Source organism: Eublepharis macularius, chromosome 1 (assembly GCF_028583425.1).
Source record: "Eublepharis macularius isolate TG4126 chromosome 1, MPM_Emac_v1.0, whole genome shotgun sequence".
Classification (NCBI taxonomy): Eukaryota; Metazoa; Chordata; class Lepidosauria; order Squamata; family Eublepharidae; genus Eublepharis; species Eublepharis macularius.
The window spans coordinates 118,821,308-118,848,762 of NC_072790.1; the positions used below are offsets into that span (position 1 = coordinate 118,821,308).

At 46.6% G+C, this 27,455-nt stretch overlaps 1 protein-coding gene across 1 annotated transcript in view; it reads left to right on the plus strand.

The window, feature by feature from the left end:
• PEX7 (peroxisomal biogenesis factor 7) overlaps positions 1–27,455 on the plus strand; it is a 129,742-nt gene that overhangs the window by 67,855 nt on the left and 34,432 nt on the right. The window contains exons 6-8 of the mRNA XM_054993892.1: positions 1,168–1,274; positions 4,350–4,463; positions 11,773–11,828. Of these exons, the coding sequence (XP_054849867.1) occupies positions 1,168–1,274; positions 4,350–4,463; positions 11,773–11,828 (277 nt within the window). The remainder of the gene's footprint in view (positions 1–1,167; positions 1,275–4,349; positions 4,464–11,772; positions 11,829–27,455) is intronic.

Genomic DNA, 27,455 nt, shown 5'->3' on the forward strand with positions numbered 1-27,455 from the left:
AGTAAAGTAAACAGATTGGTGTGTTACAGTCAGATGTTTAATATTAAATTATCAGTTTATAGCCCCTTTCCAGCCACAATTTGCTTCCAACTTTACAATTAAAGATACAGTATGTTAGGGGTTCATGAGCATAAAAATGGTAGTCTTTTCTGGCCCCTGTCAGTTGATAATAATAATAACTGCACTTATATACTGCTCTTCTAGACAAATTAACCCAGAGCAGTAAACAAGTTAGTGTTATTATTATTCCCACAATGCAGCTGGGGCTGAGAGGAGTGGCTTACCCAAGGCTACGTACTGAGCTCATGGCAGTAGGAAGATATGAACCAGTAGAATGCTGACTCACAGCCAAACCACTTAACCACTGTGCCACAGCGTGGTCCAGGTTCCAGGCATTTCTCAGAGTAGAAGGAGCAGACATTTCTGACTGATAAGGTGGTCAAACCACAGAAGCAGCCCTTCTATTGATCTACCAATACAATAATGTTCGCTGATTGTTGAGGTTTACAATGTATATTTTAGTTGGGTTCCCCCCCCCCCCATTGTAATGGTGTTTTACTATTTCCTGAGAACCATTTTGAAAGCCTCTGTTGAGTCAGGATAGTACTATATACTTTTTAAAAAACTTATATAGGTAAATTAGATCAAGCGTGGTAGACATATTCAACAAATAAGTTTGCTGTCCATTGTAGTCTGCGCACGCACGCACACACACTAGACTGGATCAAAATAATCATAAGCAGAATTCTGTTATGAAATGAAGTTTTCCTGGCTCCAGTTTCAGCCTCCTGTGTCTTTCTTGTGAGGGCCAGGGAATTCTTGGCAGTTATGTGGAGCATTGCAGCTGGCAAGGAGAATTAACACATGCACGCACACACTGCCCTTGCAGAAGGGCTTTCTGCTTGTGGAAATAGCCCTTTGGGTCCATAATGAAAAGAGACTAAAGGCTAACAAAGAGACAGGAAGTTGAATATTGACTGGATTGCTTTGCTAACATAATTAGAATTATTAGCTGTAATTATACAGTTTTCCTAGCAAATTTTATTTTTCATGTAGTGTTGAATTGTAAGTTTCTAATACTTGAGCTATGTCTCCATGGAGAATGGAAATACTAAGTATTATACTAGGAAACATGCCTGTTAAGAGTAACCCATGCCTCTCTTCCAGGTGACCAGACTTTAAGAATTTGGGATGCTAAGGCGCCAAGACTCCCAGTAGTAATTCCAGCTCACCAAGCTGAGATTTTAAGTTGTGATTGGTGCAAATATGATCAGGTACAGTAGCTAGAATATATTTTTGGACTCTATAATGTATTTCTAGACTCTAGAGAAACTGCCTTTTTGTGAGTGAAACTGTTTTGTAACTAGGTAGTATATATTATATGCAGGTAATTTGGACATGTCCTGCCATCATGAAAACTTTTTGGTAGATTTTAATGGCATAGATTTAAGCATGTACTTAACTGTCATTCATCAGTAAGATTTTAAACACTTAATTTTGGCTTATTATTAAAAAATAACTTACTTCTATCAACACAAAGTCTACCGTTTTGTACTCTTCATGTACTAATTGCTTATATGATTGATGTCCTTAAAATTTTATTTATTTAGTTATTTAGCAGAATGTATATCCCACCTTTCTGCTCTCATAAGGGCTGCCAAGGTGGCTCACAAAGTAAAAACGTATATTAAAATTGCATTATAAAACAATTAAAATCAAACAAAACACATCATTAAAACAGTTAAAACCAAAACTTAAAATATATATAAAAACATAAAACAACTATTAAAATATTTAAACCAATTAAAACATTGGGCATGAAGGAGGGATCACTGAGGTACACCCGATGAAACAGAAAGTCTTCACTCGCTTGTAGAAGATGGCAACAAAAGGGGACAGATAAATCTCCCTGGGTAGAGAGTTCCCTCTCTCAGGTTGCCAGAAAGCAAGGGCACCTGAAGCAGGACCTCCAAAAATGACAGTATTGATTGAGTTGTTTCAGAAATTGCCAGATCTTTGTTGCACAACCCTGTACTTCCATTAGATAGGAAGGAGTGTTCTTATTAGGAATCTGGAGTTGCATGTTAACATAATTTGCATCTTGTTTTCTTTGGATAGTTGTTTTCAGTAACAGTGCACAGCTATCCAATTTGCATTTTCTATAGAAGTCTGTAGCTATATTCAATTCTTATCTATAGAATAGGTTAAATTTTACCTGTCACTTACCCGTTGGAGCATGTCTTAGCTATTGGCTGCACTTTTGTGTTGTCTTGTGAGGTCTGTATACATTCTGACTATTCAGCAGTATAAGCATTTAGGGCTGATTTTCACTTTACTTTTTTGCACTCAAGTAAGTAAGTGTGGAATTTTTCTTGTGAGTTCCTCAGGGCTCAGTCTTATCCTCCACACTATTCAATTTCTATATAAAACTCTTAGAAGAAATCATGTATGGCTTTGGAGCAGGCTATCATATATATGCTGATAACATCCAGCTGTATATTTTTTTTCTTCCAAATCACCTTATGATACTGTAGAGATCCTAAACCAGTGGCTTACACCTGTGGTTAAATGGTTAAGGGTGAACAAGTTGAAACTGAATCTTGACAAGATGGAGATAGTATTGGTTGGGAAGGCTGAAGTTGAGAGAGACATTGTACACTCCGGAATTTATAGGGTCCAGCTAATGCTTGCAGACCTAGGAGTTATACTAGATCCAGCTCTATTACTGCGATTGCAAAAACGGCATTCTACCAGCTTCATTTAGCCTGAAAGATGCCCCCCTACCTTTACTTACCTGATCTGGCCACATGGATTCACGCTATGGTCACCTTGTGGCTAGACTGTTGTAATATACTCTATATGGATCTGCTCTTAAAAACAACTCGGAACATCTAGTTGGTTCAAAACACTACAGCCCAGTTACTGTCAGGCAGTAAGTGAAACACACGAGTCACACCAATACTGCAGACAGTCCATTGGTTATTGGTGATTTATTGAGTTCAGTTCAAGGTTCTGGTTATTACCTGCAAAGCCATTCACAGCCTTGAACCCACACACTTTCAGGACCTCCTCTTCCACTACACTCTGACAACTTTCTCTGAGCAAAGCCATCTAAAGATGCCACCATCTTTCAAATGAGTAGGATTGGAAGCTGCTCATTCATGTGCATTGTGAGTGGTGGTTCCCACTTTGAATGTCCTGCCTGAGGGGGTCAGGAATGCTTCCATGCTTCTGTCATTCCTCAGAGTGTGCAAAAATAGTAATGTTAAGAGGGCACTTTAAAAAGGAGATTAGAACTATAGTAGAAAAAATATGACAACGCTTAGATACTAGGGACCCAGCGCCAAAGGTTAAGATGATTACTTTAAGTCAGTATGCGTACTCTGCCTCCCTTCCTTAAATCCTGCCTCTGGGACCTCTTCCCCTTAAGATCTACATGTATAATTGCACATGTGCATTGTTCTCATTGATGGAATGTGCGCCTAATTTTTACTTATTATTTATTTTATTTTTTATTTAATTCTAGTCACTTTTCTTACTGTGACTCAAGGTGGATTACAGGATATAAAACAATGTAATAAGACCACGTAATATAAAACAGTGCAATCAGATTGAATTAAGACAGCCAATGAACAATATAATAGGACTAGGATTACCGAACAATGCAACAACAAACTGTCTAAAGCAAGGTATACTATAACTGTATAACAGTACAGAAAGTGGATTTCAAGGTATAAGACAAAGCAGTGAAACAAGATGATACCTACAGCAATCATTGCAGTGGAGTGCAATCCTATTCCGTTGTAAAGGTGCCCTCCTGTGTTGTTCTATTCCTTCAAAAACCATATATATGGCAGGAGCCCTCAGTCCATAGATGCATGGATCACAAGTCTTTCCTACATTCATTCTCTGCCAGCAGTCCTTTCCGTCCTTGGGAAGTTTATTCCTCCAGTTGGTGGGAAGCTGCAGTGTGAGGAGAGAAGGGGACAAAATTGATCCCTTCTTCCTGTTCCACCAGCAGAACTGCACTTACTGAACAAGCAGAATGAGTGATTTCATCCCATCTCCTCTGCAATCTCCTGACACATGTGGCTATTAATCCACATAGGTCCCCTGTCCCTGGGATTAACTTTTCCTGTGGTCAGAAAGAACTGCTAGGGAGAAAGAGGAAAGTGGGAAAGATATGTGTCTGTCAGCTTCTTCTGCTGAAAGATCATGGATACCAACCACGGGGTGTAACACCAGATTGGTATCGGTATCTGCCTTCGACACTATTTCTAAATGTTATGTTTGGAACTATGCATTATATTTATTATGAACTAATTCTGTATATTTTGTTAAATTACCAGAACTTGCTGGTAACAGGTGCTGTTGACTGCAGTTTGAAAGGTTGGGATTTGAGAAATATCCGGCAACCGGTATTCAGTCTCTTTGGCCATACATATGCTGTAAGAAGAGTAAAGGTAAGCTTTAAACATCTCATTTGATTGCAGGTTGCAGCCTATTGCTAAGGGTTCAAGGAGTGCAGCGGCGCGACAAGAACCACCCAGACACAGTACATATGGGAAACTGGCCAAACTTTATTGACAGGAACAAAACAGCACACAGGAGCATTGGCAGTCATGAGGATCGGATCCCGCAAAAGCATCGGCTGGCCCGCCTGCCAGCCGATGACCCCTTCCCCCTTCAGACCCGTGCTGAAGGGGGGGTAAACCAGGAGTGGCATTCGGAGGGGAGATCATCTGGGTGTACACCCCTGCATGATCCCCCCTGCCACCTGGGAGTGGGGCCGCCCTGACAGCCCCCGAGCTGGGCATGCACCTCCGGCCCACTCCCAAGATCCCATAAGGGGATCCCCTTCCAGGGGACCAGGGCGTGCCCTGATCCCCGCAAAGAGATCCGATCCCATGACCACCGCCACCAGAGCCACCCCAGGGGCTCCCGCCAACGCTCCTACAACCTCAACCATTCCAACAGGCCATCCCTCAGGTCCTGAAGCCAAATGTCTTGCCCCCAGGAAGACAAATGAACCCCATCCGGGCGAAAGAGCGCCTCCAACCGGAAAGAAATGTCCGGGTGCCCAATCGGCAGGCCCTGCCCCTCCGTGATGTATCGCGTCATGGCCCGGGCCACCCTCTGGCGGATTCCATCAACCTTCTCTGGATGCCGCGCGTAGCGCCACACCCGCCTCTGGAGCAGGTCCGACCAGAGGAAGAAAGTCCCCGGGAACAGGCCCCGCAAGTAGTCCAAGTCTCTGCACATTGCCCGCTGGAGCTCTGGTCCTTCCCGCCGTCCGAGGTCATTTTCACCCAGCTGGATGATGAGTGCGTCGGGTGGCCCCAGGCGGCGTGCCTGGTGGACCAAGGTGGGTACCAGCGCCTCCCACAGCATGCCGCGGGCTCCCATCCAGCGGATGTCGATGGCGTCGTCCAGCCCAAGGTGGGGCCCCCATCCAGACGTCGCCGCGTACTTCCCGGCCCAGTGAACGATGCTGTGGCCGCAAATCCACACCTTCCTTCGGTGACCTGGAGACGGGAGGAACACAAAACAAGGTCAGCAAGTAAGGACCCGCGCGGGGCGGATGTAGGAAAGGAAGGCCCTGGACCTCCAGCGCCCGAGTCGGCAGACAATCTGATCGGGGAGACCCAGGCCTGCCGCTGCCGTGGCGGCCCCAATCCGGAAGGAGTGAGAGGCGAATTCTGCGGGGGGAAGGCCAGAGGCCTGGAGTCCTGCGCGCAGGATGGAGACGAACTGGAACCGGGTGACCGGGGCACTGTCGCTGTGGACCAGGAATGGGCCGGGGAGGGGGGGGCGGACCGCCAGGTAGGCCCGGACTGCCGCAACGGGGCACAGGGCCTGGCCTCGCAGGGCCCGTAGGTGCACCGTAACCCCCCGGCCCTGTTGATCCGTCTTTGACCTCCGCACAGTGATGGCCACCATGTGCCTGGAAGCAGAAACGTCCCTGAGGGCAACTGCCCGACCCGAGGTGTCCCAGCGAGAACCCGCCACCAGCTCGCTGACCCGGAAGGCCCCGAAGAAGGCCATCGTGAAGAGCAGGGACTCATAGGTGGACCAGCACATGCTGGGGACCGCCCTGAGGATTGCCCCCAGGATGGGGAGGGTAATAGGCCTCCGCTGGTCGGGGGGCGAGGGGAAAGTCGCCCCCACCCCTCTATGGCCCTGCGGGCCTCGAAACAATCGCAGGGGTCTGGGAGCCCTTCCGCCTTGCTAAAGAAGGAGATGCCCGCCAGGGCCGCCCGCATGGTCCTGGGCGCGAGACCCTGGTCCCGCATGTGTGCGAGGTACCGCAGCACCGACGTTTGAGATGCTGGCCAGGGGGCCCGCCTGCTGTTGCCCATGGCGAAGGCCAGGAAGCGCGTCACGGCCTTGGTGTAAGCTCGCCGGGTTGATGGTGCCACTGAATTCAGGATCCCCTCCATCACGGTGCTTCGCCAGTCGCCCACAGAGCTGCTGGAAAAGGGTCGGGTGTGCGGCTGGCCCCGGGAGCCAGGCTGAAGAACCTCTCCATCTGGAAGCGAGATAGTGCATCCGCGATGCCGTTATCCAGACCTGCTACATGGCGGGCGGAAAAGGAAATGTTAAATGCCAGGCAGCATAGGACGAACCGGCGGACAAGACGCATGACCCGCTCAGAGCGAGAGGACTGCTTGTTGACAACCTGGACCGTGGCCTGATTGTCGCACCAAAAGAGAACGCGCTTGTCTCTAAACTGCTCCCGCCAGATGGTCACTGCCACCAGAATAGGAAAGAATTCCAAGGTGAGGTCCCTGAGGATCCCCGAGCCAGCCCAGGAGGGCGGCCAATGCTGGGCACACCACCTCCCCTCGAAATAAACGCCAAACCCCAGGCTGCCGGCCGCGTCAGATTGAACCTGCAGGCCGGGACCCGGGGATAGGGAGGTCTGCCACAGGGAAACCCCGTTGTATTGGGACAAAAAATCGAGCCACACCCTGAGGTCCTCTTTGATTCCGGCCGTTAAGTGGATATGATGATAGGGCGCAGACGCCCCCCTGCAAGCCCTGGAAAGGCGGGCGCAGAAGGCGCGCCCCGGGGCGACCACCCTGCAGGCGAAATTAAGGTGCCCAATGATGGCCTGAAGCTCCCTAAGAGTGCACTTCTCCCGGGTCAGGGCGCCTGAGATAACGTATTGTAAGCAGCCCAGCTTGTCAAGGGGAAGGCGGGAAAGCCCTGCCTCGGAGTCCAGCTCGATGCCGAGGTAGGTGAGCCGTGTGGTGGGACCCTCTGTCTTTTCCTGCGCGAGGGGGACCCCCAGTTCGGCGGCCAGGGACTGGAATGCCTGCAGCCGGGACGCGCAAACATCGCCACCAGGGGGCGCCATTATCAAGAAATCATCAAGGTAGTGGCTAATGTGTGGGGACCCCATGCGGCCCTTGGCTGCCCATTCGATGAAAGTACTAAATGTTTCAAAGGCAGCGCATGCCACTGAGCACCCCATAGGCATGGCCCGGTCCACATACCATTGACCCTCGAATTTAAACCCCAGTAAGCAGAAGTCTGCCGGGTGAACCGGCAGTAATCTAAAGGCGGACTCCACGTCACATTTGGCCATAAGGGCCCCGGGCCCGCAGGACCGCACCAGGCGGACTGCCTGGTCGAATGAGGCATACTTCACGGTGCATAGCTCGTGGAGAATGAAGTCATTAACCGACGACCCCCGGGGGTAAGAGAGATGGTGAATTAGCCTGTATTCCCCCGGGGCCTTCTTGGGGACAATGCCCAGTGGGGATACCCTCAAGTTGGGAATAGGGGGAGAGGGAAAGGGGCCCGCCACCCGGCCCAGTGAGACCTCCTTGGCTATTTTGGCTGAGACTATGTGCGGCAACTCTTTTGCGGACTTAAGGTTCCCAGCGGAGGTGGGCACCCGCGGGCCGGTGAAAGGGATGCGGAAGCCCTTGGTGAACCCCTCCAGTAGGAAGGCCGCAGCAAGCTTATTGGGGTATCTGGCGAGAAGGGGGCGGAGACCGGGGACCTGCACCGGGGTGTGGGCGAGGCCCAACCCCGTGCTATCCGCGCTACTTCCCGCCGGCGGCAGATGGGGCAGTACTGGGACCGGACCCCCCATCTTTGTGCGCCCCGCTGTTGGAGGCCCGGCCCCCCCGAAAGGGCGCCGTGGCCTGCGTCCCGCGGGCGCATGACTGGCGGGGAAGGGGGCCCCCGCACACATCACAGTTGTGCTCGTAACGGCACTTGGGGCGCTGACACCTGCCCAGGTTGAATTCCCAGCACAGGCCGCGTGCTTTATCGCGACAGCCCAGCCAGCGCCCTGCTCTGGGGGTTTCCCCCTTGCTGCGCATGTGAGGGCCAACCAGGAGCAGCCAGAGTTTCTGGCTAATAAGGTCCCACCGAGCCTTGGGGCTGTGGGAGGCCCTTTTACGGAAGGCCTCGTCATAATCTAACGCGGCCCCTTCCCCCGCCAGCGCCCTGGCCCTAAGCACGTTGCTCAAGTGGTTGGAGAGGTGCCACCCCCTATCAGGATAGGCTATCTGGACCACCCCCATGTAGACGGTGAAACCCTCCAGCCAGTTGCTGAAGGAGCGGTCAGCAACATCCTTCTTGCTCCCCTTTTTATCCTTCCTGGGGGGGGCGCACCTGCCATCCTCCGCCTCCGGCCTGAGTAGGGTGAAGATGTCGACATAGAACCCATCTAAAATCCGTTCCCGAACCTTACGGGCCAGGTGGATCCCCGGGGGGTCCTCGTTGTCCCTGGGGTCCTCCATTGGAGTGGGGCCCTCCCCCAGATCTGAGTCCCACACGCCCCGGGGGTCCCCTTTCCTGGCCTGGGCCCCCCTGCGCCTCTGGGCCCACCCTGGGATGCCTGGAACGTGGGCCGCCGCCCCCCAATAGTCCTCCCAAGGGTCCCCCCCTCTGATGAGGACTCACCTGAGGATCCTTCGCTGCTTGAATCCTCATCCCTTCGGTGCCGCCGACCCTTCCTCCGCGAGGTCCTCCTGCGCTTGGGCCGCCTCTCCTCGCTGGAGCTGCTGGAGGACGGGGACCGCGCGCCCCGCTGTCCTCTGGGTGCCTGGGTGCCCTTCCTCTGGGCGCGGGATTGCCTGGGGACCTCTACAGCCTCCGAGGAAGGCGGTGCCCCCCCCGGACCCGGAGTTCCCCAGGCGATCCACCCGGGCCGTAAGCACCTCCAGTGCTCTGGCGATGCTGTGGAGAGAGCTGGGAGAGGCCTCGCGGCTGGCGCTGGGCTGCCCTCGGTTGGCCCCCCCTTCCCTGGCTGCGGAGGGAGCCCGCCTTTTTCCTCTGGCCACCTTACCACCCCCGTTGGGCCTGGCAGGGGGCGTTGGAGAGTCTCCCTTTCCCCTTGCGGGGGCCGGGTGACCCGCCCCCTTTTTGTGGGGCTTAGTACCTTGCCTTCCCCCCCCCTGCGCCGCCCCAGTGGCCCCCGTGCGGCCGCCCTTGGGCGGCTGAGGCCGCCTGGGCCTGCGGGAGCCTGCTGCCGCTGGCCTCCGTGCAGGCCCTGCCGCGGAGGCGCCTGGGGCCTTCGCTGGTGAAGCTGATGCCGGCTTCGACCGCTTCCTTGGGGCCATGACCACACTCTGGCCCTCCCTCCCGCCGGACTGAACCTGGGCCCGCGGCTTCTCCCGCGCCGCGGTGGCTGGGGGCTCAGCTAACCCCCCGCCCCCTGCGGTGTTGCTACCCCCGGGACTCGGAATGCGCGCCGGGGAGCCGGTGCTGGCCTCTGCTGCGGTCCCTCGTCTCCTGCTGCCTTCGCTCCCACCCAGCTCAGCCTTGCCCGAGCTGGGGAGCCGTGCCGCGGAGGCTGCAACGGGAGAGGCTCAGCTAGACCTCTCCCTCTTCGCGCTCCTCCGTTCTTCCGTCCGCGTGGCTCTGCTGCTCTTCTGCCTTCGCCGCTCTTCAGCCTTCGCCGCTCCTCTCGTCGTCGCCACCGAGACCGAACGCGGGGGTGAGGGGGCGGCGCCGGTATTTATGCCCCACTGCCGGACCTGAGGGAAGACTACCTCCCCCAGGTCCGGCAGGGTCCCCGCCCCCCCCAGGCGGCCCCTGATTGGCCGCCTGGGTTTAAAACTATTGGCTGCCGCCGGCCCCTTGCATGCCGGGCCGGCTGGCCCCGCAGGCAGCCAGCCGCGCCGGCCATCCTTTCCCCCTCGGCAGCAAACTCCACGCCCGGTAAGTCGGGCGTTCGCGCTTACTGTTTATCAGTAACACAGATCACCTACATAGTGAAGAATATAACAGCTATCAAATCAAATGAAACCAAAGATAATGTGGAAACCATTCTTGATGACCAGTTCCACACACCCAAGCTTTGGACTCATGTTTCTTGAACAGCAGTGCCTTCATACTGCATAAGAAACCTCTTTTCCAATTAAGGGGACTTAAGAGACAGTTTGTGATACGGCATTTGGATCTGCTATTCAAAGGTGGCAAAAAATTCCTCAGGACATGCCCAAGCTGTTAAATGTTCCTTAACTAACTCATTGGATTCTGGTTATTATACTGTTGTTTGGATAAGTTGCCTGGAAAATCAAATATTATTGCTTATGCTTTAAAAGGCCCAATTTATTTATCTTCATTATAGGATGAAGTGAACTTCTTTATGCTTCTTTTGGTATTTTCAGAAAGGATGCTGAGGTGGCTGCTGTGATGAAATATGGGGATAATTTTAGATGGTTGATAGACGTTCTTGTTGCTTGAGCACTTAGGAGTGGTGGTGGGCATTACACAAGCCTACATTGTTAGGGTGGGTTCTTTCGATATCATTAGTGTATTTGAAAATATTAAGTTAAAGATTTCACTTTTACAGAACCAGACATAAGGCTAACAAGAGTTTGGCTGCTGATTCTTATCTTTGCTGCAGCCATATGAAAGGCTTCACCCTGCTATTTGTGCCAAGGGTGATTTTACTGTATCTGTTCTCTGTAATTGTTCAAATTATGAGGGATCATTGCTTGGTTGCCAGTTTGCAAACTTGAATCTAATTATCTTAATGGCAGCACTTTTTAAAAAATGAGTCTTTAAGTATAATTCTAGAACACTTTCCTGGGAGATTTGGAAAATTTTATTTATAGCAACTTTGCCCATAGATTGAGAATTTGTGTTCTGTTTTTAGGTCAATGAGAAATGTAACATTTACCTTAGATAAGGATATCTGCTTAATCAGTTTTTCTAGGCTTTCTACAGAGTCTGGTTATGCTGGATATTGTTTTGGGAAGAAACTAACACAGATTCTCAGCTTTAAAAAATATACAGCAAGTTTCTAGACCCAGAAATAGTGCCTCAGCAGTATTCTTTCCCATTATTTAATGAAAAGCAAACTCATTCCCACCTTCCTAACCAACTAATGAAGTCTCCGCAATTATATGCAGGCTTGCTACACCTCCTCCAAAATCTGTGCTGTTGTCTGACAAGAAAGAACGGGCAAATCCTGTAATGAGTATATTATCAGGTGAAAAGATGCTTCCTCTGATTCTTCCCAAGCATTTTGTGGCAGTTGTCAGGACAGGAGCAGTAAATGAACAACAGTACCTTAGAAGATTGTCATGTAAGGGATGTAATAAATCTTAATTTATGGCAGGACTCTGTTATGAAATATATACTGTCATCTTTATGGTAGACCATTATACCATGTTTTGAATTCAGCTGTCCATATGGATCATTGATATTTTTACTTTACAAAACTCCATTCATAATAAATGTATATGAATTTTCTGTATTTCATGCTGATAATATTTTGGTGTTTCTTTTATCTTTTTTCAGTTTTCACCATTTTGCGCCACTGTCTTGCTATCGTGTTCCTATGATTTTACTGTAAGGTACAGTAATTTTTTTTAAAAAATCTTACTTTATGAAGTATATTCTAATTTTGCTTTCAATATCTGGATAGAAATTCCTGGGGAAATAGGTATGCTCTGTCTTTGGCCTTGCAAGACAGTTGCAGAAAAATACATTCTCTGTTACTTATTTTTGTAAAGTTTTAGGAGGAAGAAGCGTTCTGCCTCATTTGACCTCACTTTCATTACAGAAACTGGAATTGTTAATTTGCCATTCAGATAAATGAGTGGCACTTTGCTCCTCTAGCAGCATGACAACAATTTGATATCTTTTTTTTATTTAATGGATTGTTCTATAATTTAACTTTTCTGTATTCTTATGACTTGTATCTTCGTATTTGGATCTGTAAAAGACATATGTCATATGCAAATAATCGAACTGTAAAGTGCATGAACTATTGTTCACTGTCCGTCTTCCGTGCAGCCCCACATGAGACTGCGCCTGCGCAGGCCTGCTGACCGGATTTTTCTTTTCTAGCCAACGTCCACTAGGGGGCGCCCGTACGCACCAATGCGCCTGCGCGGCTTTTCCCGCCCGAACGACATTGGCCGACGTCGCCCCCTTCCCCTTAGTCTCTTCTTTGCCGCCGACCGGGAAAGATCTAGCTGTCCTCTGTGAGAAACGCCATTTTGTGAGGAGATCGTTCGTTTTCTTCAGAGATGGCTGAGAAAGCTTTATTTAAACGCTGTTCGACTTGTTCTACGAAGATGACAAGAATTGATGACCATTCCGTTTGCCTCGAGTGCTTGGGTGAAGGACACATCGTTGAGAAATGTGAGCATTGTCAGCGATTTACGCCTAAGGCCAGGGCTGAGAGGGCGAATAGATTGAATGGCCTACTCTGGAGGAGGGCTATGAGGGCATCGGGAGCCCCAGATACCCCTCAAAAAGGACCGCCACCAGTAAGCGGGACAGTTGAAGCTCCCTCGGCCGTACAGTCTGTCCGTAGCGCCATTTCCACCCCTCGCTCCCGTTCTTCGGATCGGTTCCGACGAACTCCAACTCCGACCTCGGATCCGAAAGACGCTTCGGGCTCCACTTCGGATCGCGTGAAACCTCCGCAGTCAGATCCGACTCGGAAGCGGCGATACCGCTCCAGGTCTCCCTCGAGGTCGGAACCACCATCTACGTTGACTCCGAAGGTGCAGAGGACTTCGTCAGATCCAAACATCCCGGCCGGATTGGTTCCGAAGTCATCGGATCCGACACCGGGCCCAACGCCGTCGGTTCGGAAGTCTATGGAATCGACTCACCTTACCCTCGGTTCGAAGGCTGGAGTCGGAACGGAACCTAAAGCTTCGGATCCGTTACCCGATCTAGCAACACCAGATCCGGTGACCCAGAGTCGAGGCTCCGACCATGTCTTACCCTCCCAGGGTAGAAGTAGGCTAAGAAGAAGTCGAAGCACAGACAATCGACTTCTGTCCAAACTGATGAGGTGCCCAAGACTCCTTCTCCACACCTGTCTCCTCCATCATGCCATTCTTCTGGTGATGACGGTGACCTGCCTGACACTCCGCCTCTTGCGTCCCATGCATGATCTGCTGGGGATTTTACTGGTACTGGTAAACCTTTCACCAAGGAGAGGTTTTGAGAGAGAAGGCTCCATCTATGCAAGGTCTCGCCGATCCTATTCCCCGCCTCTTGACAGAGAGTATTGGGGTGAAATTCGGAGTGATTTCTCCCGCTATGGTTCTCCCAGACGAGGTTCCCCCTACCAGCAGCCTGGGCCTTACCAGGATCCGAGCCCTAGCCCTCCGTTTGACCCGTCACCCGAGGACATTATTATTGGGACTGGTCGTGTTTCTCCTACAGAAGATTACCGGCTCTACACAGAGCAGATGGTCCGTATGGCCCGTTCCCTGGACATTGAAATTTCGGCTGTGGATCCGAAGCCGAAAGATAAAATTCTGCAGTATGTCCAATCTGGGAATCCGCAGACCATTGCATTCCCATTCACAGAAGGATTAGTGGAAATCATCAACACGATCTGTGAAAAACCAGCATCAGTTTACCCTACATCTCGTAAACTGGAAGCTCTATATAAAACTAGAGAGGACGTCTGTACGTATCTCTTTGCACATCCGCCGCCTTCTTCCCTCATTACTGAGGAGATGCAGATCCATCAGCGCCAAGGGTCCCATGCCGTACCCATCGACAAAGAAAGCAGGAAGCTGGACTCGTTGGGCAAGAAGTTGTTTCATCTGCTGCCCTGACACTGAAAATCTCCAATTACTCGGCGATCATGGGAGCCTATCAGATTTTCCTATGGAATCGCATGGCGGCCTTCATGGAAAAGCTTCCTGCTGATCAGAAAGTATTGGCTAAAGTAATACTTGATGAGGCTTTATGGCTGTCACGACAACAAATTAATGCTGGTCGCGACATGGTTGACACCTCTTGCGAGAGCATTGGCATCATCCATCATGCTTCGCAGACACTCGTGGCTTCACACAACTGCACTGCCTGTCGAGACAGGAAATAAAGTAGAGAATCTACCTTTCGAGGGTCAATCTATTCTCATCCAGAACGGATGAATACCTTTCGCAAAAGCGTAAAGACCGACTGACGGCTCACTCCTACGGAATTCTCCCGTCCAGGCAGTTCACCGACAATCAGTATCAATATCGCTCGTCTCAAAGTTATCGTGGCCGGCAGCAAAGGTTTCAGCCGTATCCTCATTATGGGTCCTACAGGCAATTCTAGCCTCCTACGAGCTCCTTTCAGCGCCGGAGGCCTAGCTACCGCCCACGTCGCGGTCAACAAGCCCACGATGCCAAAGAGTCAGCAACTCAACCTAAACAGTTCTGACTAGAATTTGAACAATCTGTCGTGTTTGGAAACAGATTGGCTCAGTTTGCCTCAGCATGGGCAGAGATTACCTCTGATAGTTGGGTTCTTAACATTGTTACAGTTGGTTATAAAATTCAGTTTGATGTTTACCCAGTGTTGTCTCTTCCTGACCACTCAGTACAATCCTCTTCTGATAAGTTACAGGCTGAGGTTGTAGCACTGCTGGAGAAGGGGGCCGTACAGGAGGTACTCCCTCAGGCCCCCCTCTTGGGTTTTTACTCTAGGATGTTCCTTGTAGACAAGAAGGATGGAGGTGTACGACCCATTTTAGACCTGAGAGAATTGAATAAATTCGTTCTTGTAAAGCGGTTCAGAATGCTTACCTTAAATACAGTCCTCCAGTTAATGCCTGAGGACATGTGGTTTGCCATCCTGGATCTCAGGGACGCATACTTCCATATTGCCATCCATCCTAATCATAAGAAATACCTTAGGTTCCTTTGTAACGATAGGGCCTACCATTATCAGGTACTCCCTTTTGGACTGTCAACAGCCCCCCGGGTTTTTTCTAAATGTATGGCTGTTGTAGTTGCATACTTGAGGGAACAAGGTTGTACCATCTATCCCTATCTTGATGATTGGCTTTTGGCAGCACCCTCTGCTGATGCACTCCTGGACCAAATTAATAAGGTGATGCTTACCTGCTCCCAGTTAGGGCTTTTGGTTAACCTCAAAAAATCTAACCTTACCCCGTCCAGGAGAATACTGTTTATCGGTATGGAACTGGATGGCGATGTAAATAGAGGTTTTCTGCCCAGGGAACGTGCACTAAAGATTGGCAGGATGGTGAATCTCTTTTCGAGATGTAGGTTCCAATCGGTAACGGCTATCCAGAGACTGCTAAGCCTTATCGGTGGAGGCTTTTGTGTCTGAGCAAGTAGCATACTCGAACCCTGCCTGCTTCAGGTGCCTCTGCCTTCTGAGACTGGGCAGATGGCAACCCAAGGGAGGGTGTCCTCAGTTGTGGCACGAAACTGGAATTCTCTTCCCAGAGAGACTTGCTTTTCCCATTCTGTTGATGTCTTCCACCAGCACGTAAAGAAAGACTTCCTTGTTTTATCTGGTCCCTCAATGTTGCCTGCTTCCTGCCCCGTGTTTTAATTTTTAAACGTCAGGAACTACAATGCCAAGACCACGGCAATACAGCCCGGAAAACCCACAACAACCATCGTTCTCCGGCTGTGAAAGCCTTCGACAATACATCGTTTTAATTTTTGTTTTTATGTATGTGTATTTTATTGTACTGTGTTTGCGGCTTAATTTTAAAAGTTTTAATGATATGTTTGTGTTTGGTTTTAATGGTTTTTAAGTTGTTTTTTTATTATATATGTTTTTAATCTGTTAGCCACCTTGGTGGCCCTGATCAGGGCAGAAAGGCTACGTATGAATTTTGTAAATAATAAATAATACTGAATCAGGATCCTAGCACCCATAATTCATACGCAGGCTGTGCCAATGACCTTGATGATTGCTGCTAGATTGCTAGATCAGCTTAATTAACACACAAACTATGGAGAAAAAAGAATACCATACTACCTAGTACTTCTTTGGGGGGTACATCCTGCTCAACCCCCCCTCCCCCAAATTTCGAGTGTGGCGCTACTGTTCGCATAACTGCCATCTGGAAGCAGACATCTTAATTTGCTTAAACAGTAGATGATGTCATAAATGTGTGACTGAGCTGTACTTCATTGGATTACAAATGGGGCAAACAGACATGCATATGCTCTATAAATAGAAATGGACATTTCATAAATGGACATTTAGACTGCATTCAGACATGCAGTCCTCTAACCCTGTGAAGGGAAGGCCATCCCATTCCTCCCAATTCTAAGTGCTGATTACAGCCACTCCAGCAATCAAGTAGGGGAGACATGCTTCTTTTTTGTTTGTGAGACCGAAAGCTCTACCTTTTCCAAAGGCCTTGGCTCTGGGTTCTCTGGGTTCATTCTGGGCTGTTCCCACACCCAAGTCAGACTCAGCTTAATTAAAATTATATTTATTAGTTTAAGGAGAGTTTGCAGAAGCATAAAGTACTCTCATACAGGCAACAGACATAAAACAAAGAAACCTTTCTTTTGCTATATAAAATTCTGCCTGTCTAAAACTTAAGACCTTGCTACCTAAGCATCTCTGCTTGACTTCCATTCGTTGCATATTTCACCCGTCTGTTAGAATGAGTTCCTTCTCTCATGCCTGATTGGTCTGGCATAGGGGCATGTTGAAGCGATGAACAGCATGTAGCTTTCAGGTTCTCTCTGGCATACTTGCATGATGGTCTCTCAGAGAAGTAAAGACTAGAGAAGGGGACTGGATGACCTGAGAAGCCATCTTTTCTAGGACTCAGTGCATCACCAAGCCAATCAAGGCCAAGCTGTTCATTAGCATTTCAGCTATGTGAAAATCTAGGGAGTTAATGTGAGCCTCTCTGAGAACAGTCTCCCAAAGTCGAATCACTGGGGAACCAGAGACTGCTCCATAGGTGTTGCTAATCAGCCTAGCCACCACATATTTGAACTAGGCCAGAACCTGAAAACTTACAGTTCTGAACCTAAGTTCAGCCATTTTACCAAGACCCTGGTTTTGACTGGCAGTTCCTTACACCCTGGTTTAAACATACTCTAAAAAGATGGAACCTTTAGGATAGGCAAATCATTCTCAAAGTGGCAGCATTTATGTTAACTTCCTTAGATCATAGTCTAGGATTTCTTTTCATTGTCAGCAACATGTGCTCAAGATAGAGTCCATAGCATTATGGAGCCTCCTTAGATAGGCTTGCAGTATGATGGCTACAAAGAGCAAAAGCTCTTCTTCCTTGGGTGCAGAGAATTTGTAAGCTCCTGTCTGACCCTCCTCCTTGGGGTCATTCCTTCTCTTTCTGTTGAGTTTCCCCATCTCTGTCCCCAGGTATGATACTCTACATGGTCAGCAGTAGACATGGGCACGATCCAAAAAATAATCCCGATTTAGCTGATTGTGATTCTGCGGCACCGCCGAATGCAGCTACCCGATTCTAACCAATCAAGTCTCGTTTCCGGTCCAAAATCGGAAATCGGGGAGGCCAGCGCCAAGAGCAACCGTAGTCAGGCTGTTGCGTGCTTGTGCTCCTGAGTCGCTCCCGCCCACGCAGCAAGCCAGCTGTCCCAGTGCGCTGCGGAGCTAGCAGCAGTGCGAGTGGCTCGGAGGCTGCCCGCACCGTTCACCTGCCCCGCAAGACAAGGGGCGGCCGGCTTGCCCGCGCGCCCCTTGTCCTGGGGAAAGGCGAACGGCGCAGGCGGCCTCCCAGCCTCCCGCGCTGCCTTTTGCCTTTCCCCAGGACAAGGGGCAGCTGGCTTGCCCACGCGCCCCTTGTGGGATGCACTAAAACGAATGACAGAATTGCAATGATGACCCCTAAGTGTGACAGAAGGGGTCTGGGACTGGAATGACTGGCCCCTACCTGGAATGACGGCCCCTGGGTCTGCCAGAAGGGCTGTGGGACTGGAATGACAGGCCCCTGACTGTCACCCAGGGACCATCATTTCAGTCCCAGACCCCTTCTGTCACACCCAGGGGCCATCATCGCAATCAGGGGCCTGTCAATCCAGTCCCAGAACAGTCTATCTGGGCCCAGAGAGTTTCCTTCAAAATCCATTCTGCGTTTTCTTTGCACCTTTTTTTGCTCTAATGTTTTTCAATGGAGCCCATGCAAGTCAATAGGCATTCCAGGTTCCCATTATTTCCAACAGGCATTCAAGCCTCTCCCATTATTTTCAATGGGCAATCCTGTCATTCGTTTTAGTACCCCCCCCCTGTCCTGGGGAAAGACGCTGCCTTTTGCCTTTCCCCCGGACAAGAGGCGGCTGGCTTGCCCACACACCCCTTGTCCTGGGGAAAGGCGAACGGCGCAGGCGGCCTCCCAGCCTCCCGCGTTGCCTTTTGCCTTTCCTTTGTGCCCACCCCTTCCCCTTCCCTCTCCTGGGTTGCTGCTCCGTGGTTGGAAGGAAGCCTGCTAATCAAGGAAAGCTGGGCTTCCATTCGTGTTTCGAGGGTGACAGAAGGAGGGCAAAGACAGCTCATTCCCCCCCTGACTCCGTTGCCCCGGGAATTAATTACTGGTGCCAGAGTGTCTGCAATTCCGAACAGAAACTGATATATCCGATCAAGTCCCGAACAAGCAAACTCCCGACCGCTGGATCGGTTGCCATGGACAGAACCAATTAGCTGAGTCACGATGGAGCAAACGCCAAAATTGGGGACTTTTTGAAACAGTAATTCAGATCGTGCCCATGTCTAGTCAGCAGTTTGATGCAGTAGCTAAAAAGGCAAGTGTGATTTTGGGCTGCATATAGTGTCTGGATCACACGAAATGATAGTATCACTTTACTCTGCTCTGGTTAGACCTCACTTGGAGTACTGAGTTCAGTTTTGGGCACCACACTTTAAGAATGATGTTAACAAGCTGAAGCATATCCAAAGGAGGATGTAAACAAAGATGATGAGGGGTCTGAAGGCCAATTCTTATGAGGAAAGGTTGAAGGAACTGGGTGCCGAAGAGTCCATATACATTTCTTTTCCTGGTAGGCAGTTGTTCTAAATTGGACACGAAAAGACTTGCTTTTTAGAGTTGCATTTTTGGCATTTTCAAGCACTGATTAGTAATACATGGATTTTTCTGTTTAAAGATTGACTCAGTTGGAGTTTTTATTGGCTATCTGCCATGACAGATGCTTTTGATAAAATAGCTTTTCAACTAACTAGTATCTTGGACAATGTGATGCCTTTTTTCATAAATGGAACATTCCAGAAATAACTTACTTGCTCGTCTTTTAATATCTTCATATCAGTTATTCGTAATGGATACTTCAGTCTTTTTTCTCTCACTATACAGTTGTATGTCTTCCTTTTTTTAGTATTAATCCCATTAAGTCATAGGGTTTCTGTATAGTGTATTTATTGCAAGGGTTTCCAACCTGATTGTGCTGGAATGCAGGTTAGCTGTAGTGATACTTGAGAAATCATAATTTGGAGAGGGAATTGGCAGTGCTTTTCGGTCACCCAATAGTCAAGGCGTATTTCCAAATGTGAAAAGATGCATCTTTGATTCTCTAAGCAGATTTAAATGTCCACCATTGTAAAAGAAAGGAGAAGATGATAAACTAGAAAAAAATCCTATATAATGAATTTTGCATATTTTGTAGCCCAAAAAAATTCTATTATTTCATGTACATGTTTACATAGGTAGGAAAAGAACTTTATTTTGAAGAATATTTTCTTTAAGTCACACTAGTATTTACCTGGTAAGAAAAAATCAGAAAAAGGAACATGGTTCACAAGTGCAAGGTCAACTCAGGTTAGTTTTGTCGACTCATTCAGGCTGCAGTCTTCTGCATGCTTACTAAGAAATAACTCCTAATACATTCACTGGGATGTACTTCCATGAAAGTAGAGGAATGCCAGTCACAGAAGCAAGTACATATCACAGTCTGAACCAGACTGCATAATTCTATGAAACGTAATTGCTGTTCCCCTCCCCACCAAGCAGGAGATGATCTCTAACAAAAATAGCTCTGGGGCATCACCAGTAAGTTTGGTGCAGTGTTGTTGTTGTATTCTTACAGTAATGCGCATTCCATTTTATGGAGTCTTCCCATATGCCATTTATTTCTTGTTCCAATATCCTCAGTTTAAGGATATTTGAATCTCAAATGTTTTCTGCTTTCTCTCCTTCATAGTGACTGTGTTATGTTTTATAGTTTTACTTAGAAATTGTTATGTGATTTCAAAATATCCTATCATCAAGTATAGTGTGCTATAATACATGCAATTTAGCATAGTTTAAATGTTATGCAATAGAAGGAAAATGCCAGATTGCTACTTCTTGCAGAATTTGGCAGATGGCAGAATCTAGAAGACAGCATAATGTTTCTACAAGAATGCTTCTGTAATACTATAATTACTATACAGGGAATACTGAAGAAGTTTTTTCCTTTAGAAGATAATGCTAAAGGTCATTTAATATACAATAATCAAACAATATAAACCATCCACTTAGCAAGTTTTTGAAAAAAAATAGTATGAAAAGGCATTATTACAGAAATTTCTTATGGTCAGAATCATTTTGCCAAAATGTTTTATTGCAAGAAATGACACAATAAATGTTTAGGGCTCTTTGCCTGTGTTAAGAATGTTATTTCAAAATCAATTATTGTAATACACTGTTTACTGATTGTACTGCTAAAGGACAATGCATTTTCAAGGCGTCCTCTGCTTTGATACTTCAGTGATTTAACAATTACAACTTCTTTTGCAGATGAAGTTGTACTAAGAATGATAAAGATATGTACCCTCTTAAGCATTGCATTTATGTTCTATTTATTTATATTTATTAGATTTGAATGTTTAGCTTGCTTTTCAGTTCAAAAACCCTAAACATAACTTGTAGTAAAGCAGAATAAAAATACGCAAACTAAAACCTTTAAAATTCATAACATTAAAGCCAACAGCTCTGTAACTAAATCTAACCAATTCCATAGCCATTAAAGGCTTAGTGTAAAAGTATAGTTTTCACAATAATCACTTAAAAGCAACAAGTAAGTGAGCCTGTTGGTCTCATTGTAAATTGCTAGGACCAACATTGAAAAAGCTCTGTGCAATCTAACGGCTGACAGTGATAGCTTGTGAACAATCAGTTCTGAAGCAGATCTTAGTTCTTTGTAGCCTCTGTGAAGTACATGAAAAGGATTTTTTCCTAAATCTCAGGTACCTGTTTCAGGTATCATCCAAAGTCTTCCTGGTACCCCACTGGACTCTGACAGATTAGAATGGGACCTCCAGGACAGAAGCATCAAGTGGAAGAAGCTTCACTCCACCCTCCTCCTCCCTTTCTCCAGTTCCTAGAGGCAACTCGCCTGCCCTGCCATTTCAGGGGTGTTCCCTTTTCAACAAGAGTGTCTAACATAATTCCAAAAACACCCTTCCATGACCTCTTCTTTCATATATCATGCAATCTCTCCAGTCAGTACCCACCAGGATGCTGTCCGTTGTCCACCCTCCCATGTATCCCTATGGAGCGAGGAATGCTCTTCAATGTCTCCCATCTTCCACCCAACTAAAGACTTCAACCTTCTCACCTTTAATGCCTGACAGGACTTGAGGAGCTTCGGAATGATAGCAGATATACCAAGAAAAGCAGAAGAGACAGTGAAAAGCTCAGCTCAGTAGCAGTAACCTCACTGTAGGATAAGGCCTATGGGGTCATATGTCAGGCAACAGAAGGTATATTTAGTGTATCTCTCCAGCATTGCAGGTTTCAGCCAGCTTCATTTCTTGTATGCATATAGGCCATGGTTTCTTGAAATTGATAACTGACACTGAAATCTGGGATATGAAGAAATCTCTAAGGTTCTGTGCCTGTGTTAGAACATCTTTAGAACCTTGTAGAGTGTTAGATAAGGCACTGTTGCTCCTCCCATTAAACAGGAGAACCATCTGTCTGCACCTATTCTTTCCATTGAGCAGAAAAACAGCCTATCTACATCTGCTTTGCTTTCTTATCCAGCTCTCTTACTCAGATTTGAGTGCTTTCTTATTCAGCTGAGCTCTCTTCCATTCTTTTGCTATAAAAATCCAGTTTCCTGGGGAAAGTTTCCTTTAATATTTAAGGCCAGAATTATATGAAGAATTGCTTAACAAAGCTTAACATTAATTTGAATATTATATATTAATATCCAACACCCCCCCCCCACACACACACATAGAGAGAGAGATACTTAATCCCGCATATCAGAGGCACTCGGCCACTGAAGAGATGTTTGTGCCACCTTGGGGTCACTCCCCAGTGTGGCACAAAAATCTGAAAACTTTAAACAGCGTGGAGGGGGATTTACATTCTCACCCAAAACAATACCTTTCACTACACTAGCATAGTTGCCGCAAAGCCAGTCAGGCAGAAAAGAGCGCTATCAGGTGGAAGAGTCCACCAATCTGTAGGGTGGCCAGGAGGCAGGAAAATGGGCAGGAATAAGGGCAAGCTAGTGAGGGAGAGTTGCTGCCGCCATCACATTGAGAAACCTGGTGGGTCCTCAGATGGCTGGGAAAGTTGCTTCCATTGCGGTGAACCTGCAGAGTGCCCAGCTGGCCAGCAGAGTTGCTGCTGCTAAGGCACCAAAGCTGGGGGTGGGAGGTATGGGTGTGCACAGAAATAAAATTAAGTAAATCTGAACTTGAAATGCCAAACCAGAGAAAAATTCAGTACTTCCTGAATACTGAATTGATTCTCTAGTTCCATTCGGTAATATAGCAGAAATTTGGTAAAATCCAGCTATTTTTTCCTATGGGACTATCTGGTAGGCTGGGAGTGGATCGTCATTTTTCAACCAAACTTCACCAATTTTGGAGGGTGCCTACTAACTGTCTTCTAAAGACCCCCCCCCCCATGTTTCAAGAAGATTGGACCCTGGGGGCCAATTCTGTGGTCCCCCGAACAAGGTGGCCCCAACCACTCCATTCTTTCCTATGGGAAAAATGCTGACTCCCACTGCAGAAACACGTTGGGGCAAGGCTACCATGGCCAAGGCACACTCCCAAATGCAAGCTGAACTCATCCCAGAGAAAGCCCAACAGAATCAAACTGAAGCACAGGAGAGGAATCCCCCTTGAACCAAAGCAAGGAAGGGGAACACACCACAGAACCACACCCATTCCACTCAAACCAAACCGATCAAAGGACACTGTTGCAATTTAGCCCAACAGAAGTAAATTGAAGCAAGGGAATGTCTTGTGCTTGTGGTTGGGTACTGCTTGGTTTTCTTCTGTGATGTTCCCCCACTGGCTGAACCCAGTGCCTGACTGCTGTGAAAGGCAGCATTTCTGTTGGGTACTTAACAAAAATAACAGAATTTCAAGCATAGGCTACATTAATTTTGGACCAGTTTGTGTTGGATAAAGGCCCAGTCTGTTTCAGTGCCATGTAGTGCTGCATAGCCATGTGCAAACCCTAGAAAACAGCAGGTAACTAGATTTATATCTCTTGGATGGAAGTTCTTGGAACATTTCTTCCTCTTGGGTTTCTGTACCCCAAATGGTCTGGGGTTGAGGGACTGGGGACAAGACTATACAGAACCTTGCAGCACTGAATGATGTAGCACTGTTGTAGATTGTGCTCGAAAGCTAATCCAGAGGACTGACTTGACAAAATCCTTCCCCCCGCCCATGCAAATTAAATCCACTGATGACTTGTAGAAAATACTACCACAGAGACTCTTAAGGTATATTCTTATTTCATAGAAAATATCCATGATTAGAAGGTTATTGTAAGGTTATGGGAAAAAATTGGAAGAATCAAATTAATTTTTTATATTGTGACAGTGTTTTGCATGGGAGTTTAAGAGTTCCGTAATTTTGGGATATGTTGAGAAGGGGAAAACAGTTTTTAATAACACTTAGGGGTTTTTTATTGCAAATGCATAAACAATACATTAAATAATAAATAACTGCACTTATATACCGCTCTTTTAGGCAGATTAGAGCCTCACAAGTTAGTGTTATTATTATCCCCACAATACAAGTGGGGAGCTGGGGCTGAGAGGAGTACTTTACCCAAGGCCACCTACTGAGCTCATGGCAGTAGTGGGATTTGAACCAGTAGAGTGCTGATTTGCAGCTGGACCACTACCACTTAACCACTGTGCTACAGTAGCTTTAGCGTACCTTCCAGTTAAAACTTATGTGAAGGCCTTTGAGGTGGTGGTTGGGGACGGTATTAGGAATATAGTAAAGTGTCCAGTAGCACCTTTAAGACTAACCAACTTTACTGTAGCATAAGCTTTCGATGCATCTGACGAAGAGAACTGTGGTTCTCGAAAGCTTATGATACAGTAAAGTTGGTTAGTCTTTAGGGTGCTTCTGGACTCTTTACTATTTTGCTACTACAGACTAACACGGCTAACTCCTTTGGTATTAGGAATTGTACCTAATGTGTAGAAACAAAGATAATTGATGGCAATCAGTTAATTAAAACAGACTGCAGAAATTTCATTAGGAGTGAAATGGAGAGTGCATTATTTCTGATTTAACAATAATGTTTGTAAGGTTTCTAAACCAGAGCTAGACCTAGATTGCCGTGTAATGGTTTTCTGGTTCATGATTAGAAACATGTGATAGTCAATTTGTACATCCCGCTTTTAGATTCACAACTTCTAGAAAAGTTTGTCAGTAACAATTGTGTATTAAAGAACCTAAGATTTTATGTGAATGAGAATGCTAAAACCCATGAGTATATTGTTCAACTAGAAAAAATGCTTTGATATCATTTTATTTTAATCTTGTAAAACTGGTTCTTCGTTGGTAATGTTTGAGTACAAGAGTAAGTGGAACACACTCTTAAATAGCTCTGATTCAGTAGGAGTACAGACGTATCTGTGTAGCTATTATTATCTGTGTCACTGGTTCATGTGTTAATATTTACCTAGCTCTTGCCTCTTTAGAAAACCATTCAGCTCGTATCAAATCAGCCACAGTGTCACTGTAGAACTGACTCTAGAAGACCCCTCCTTCATCCATAATAAATTTAATGAAGCTGCCTTCTTAAATGCTTTCCTTCTCTGTTTTCCGTCTAATCCCTTTCCTTTTGCTTGGTTCATTTGAAAGGGGTGGAATGGGACTTAGCAGTAATACCTCTCTTCCTGGCATGTGTGCCGTGAGTCTTGGCTGCACAGTAAGTCCAAGAGCACTGCTGAGCACAGTTTGCTGAGTTAAGCAGTCTGTCATATATTAATTACTCAGTTTTATTTATATTTAAAATACATTTCTCACAGAATCCCTCGTGGAACATAAGGGATGCTTTTTATGGGATCTTGTTCAGAGCACAGCACCAGTTAATCTTCAGAGCCTGGATGTTCAGCTTAGCTTGCTACAGAATTGAAGGGAATGTGTGACTCCTTTGGTCAAGTGGTGTTAACTGAACCAGAAGATAAATCATCTCAGTATCTCTGTTGTGAAAGGTAGTCTCTGGATGAGTTCCATATTTTGATAGAAAGTAGAGGTTTGGTCTGGACCCTTAATGTATTTTGCTTCCTATATACTCTTGTGTATTTGCTGTTGACATTTTATTTGGTGCTATTATTACAGAGGAAGAGAGCTGTTGTTAACTCATATGCCCCCAACCTGGGAATGAAAAGCATAGACCTTTGCATTAAATGCTACATTTTGCCATAGGCACTTTTTTATAACAAGACATTTTTTGGAAGTCATATCAGGGGATAACTGATCAAGCTTGAAAAGATGAGGCTTTGCCTCTGTATCTTGCAGGGCAGGTGGGCTGGCTGCCATTTGAAGTGGAAGCTATAACCTATAACCTATGTTTCTAAACCACCACACACCCCAGTTTGCCCTGTCTGACTTCCAGCACATACAAGTGAAACCTTTACTTCTTAGTAGGTATAACTGCACAAAACAAGCAAAAATAAAGAAAAATAACCTCTAAATTTCTGACCAAAATTATGGCGGCATCAGTATATTCTATATGCTGTGCATTTCTCCATTTATGCTTTTGAAAAGAATATGATTGTTAATTTTCATGGTTTATTAATAAATAGACTTGCCAAGGATCTTGCATCTAAACTTCAGTTTTGAATGGGAAACTACATTGCAGGCATAGAGTTTTTCTATCCACTGGAGCATTTATTTTAATAGAGAGCAGGATCACAATCCATCCACACATTTATTTGCAGATACAGTTCCTTCCCAGATGAAATGTAATGCCAATTGCAGATATGCAAGAGTTCCGTGTGCACATGGAAAGTACGTGGGCATATATAGAACTCTGCAACCCCTTACATCAAAAATTCCCTTCCATACTCCTTTGTCCTGTTTTCTCTGTTTCTTCAAAGTGTACTTTTTAATGATTTTTTTTCATTTTCTTTCATAGTTTTCATTCCAACTGAAATGAAATCATGTAATATGTTTACTTGTATCTGAGCATCCTTATGCACTTATTCCCTTGTCTAAATGTAAACTATGTTCTTCTCAGTGTTGAGGCCTTTCTTTTGCTTGGGTTTCTTGGTAAAGAGACATGTATGGGTTTTCTGCTGTATATACACAATAGCAATTCTGGATTATGATAAATGTATAAGGATTTTCCCCCTAAGTGTTTTGAATTAGATATGCGTTAAGAAAATTAATTCAGTAATCTGCTCTTGAATACTTTAAATCACCAGAATTTTGGGATATCATAATGCATGCAATTTGAACCTGTAGTATTGTTCATTAACTACATTAGATACTGGTTGGTTATGGTTGGATAGTGTATACAGAAAATCTCTGATGGTTTATGACTAATTTATGGATGCAGCATAGGCAAGCAAGCCTCCATAAATACATTCTTATTTACTGGCCCACCAGGCTAAATTGTTGGTTGTTTTTCACTGCTTCACCTTGCATCCTGACTGAGTACTGTATCTTGGAATGTGTTCCCCCAATAGCCAGCACTCTGTAATACAACAGCGTGGTATTTTCAAGTTCCAAGGGGATGGCTGAAACTTGGCCCAACTGAGGTGCCCCTCAGGCCTGTCCCAATGGTATATCAGGAAGGTCAGGATCCTGTTTCTTCCTTTAAGTAGGACAGTCTCAACATTATTGCAACTGCTGAGTAAGAGAAAAAATCTAAACTTATTTCTAGCTTTTCTGTTCATATCTCTGTGTTTTATAGGACTGATATGCCATGAACATTTTGACCCAAAATGGCACACTGCACTTGTTTGAGTGCACTTATTTGT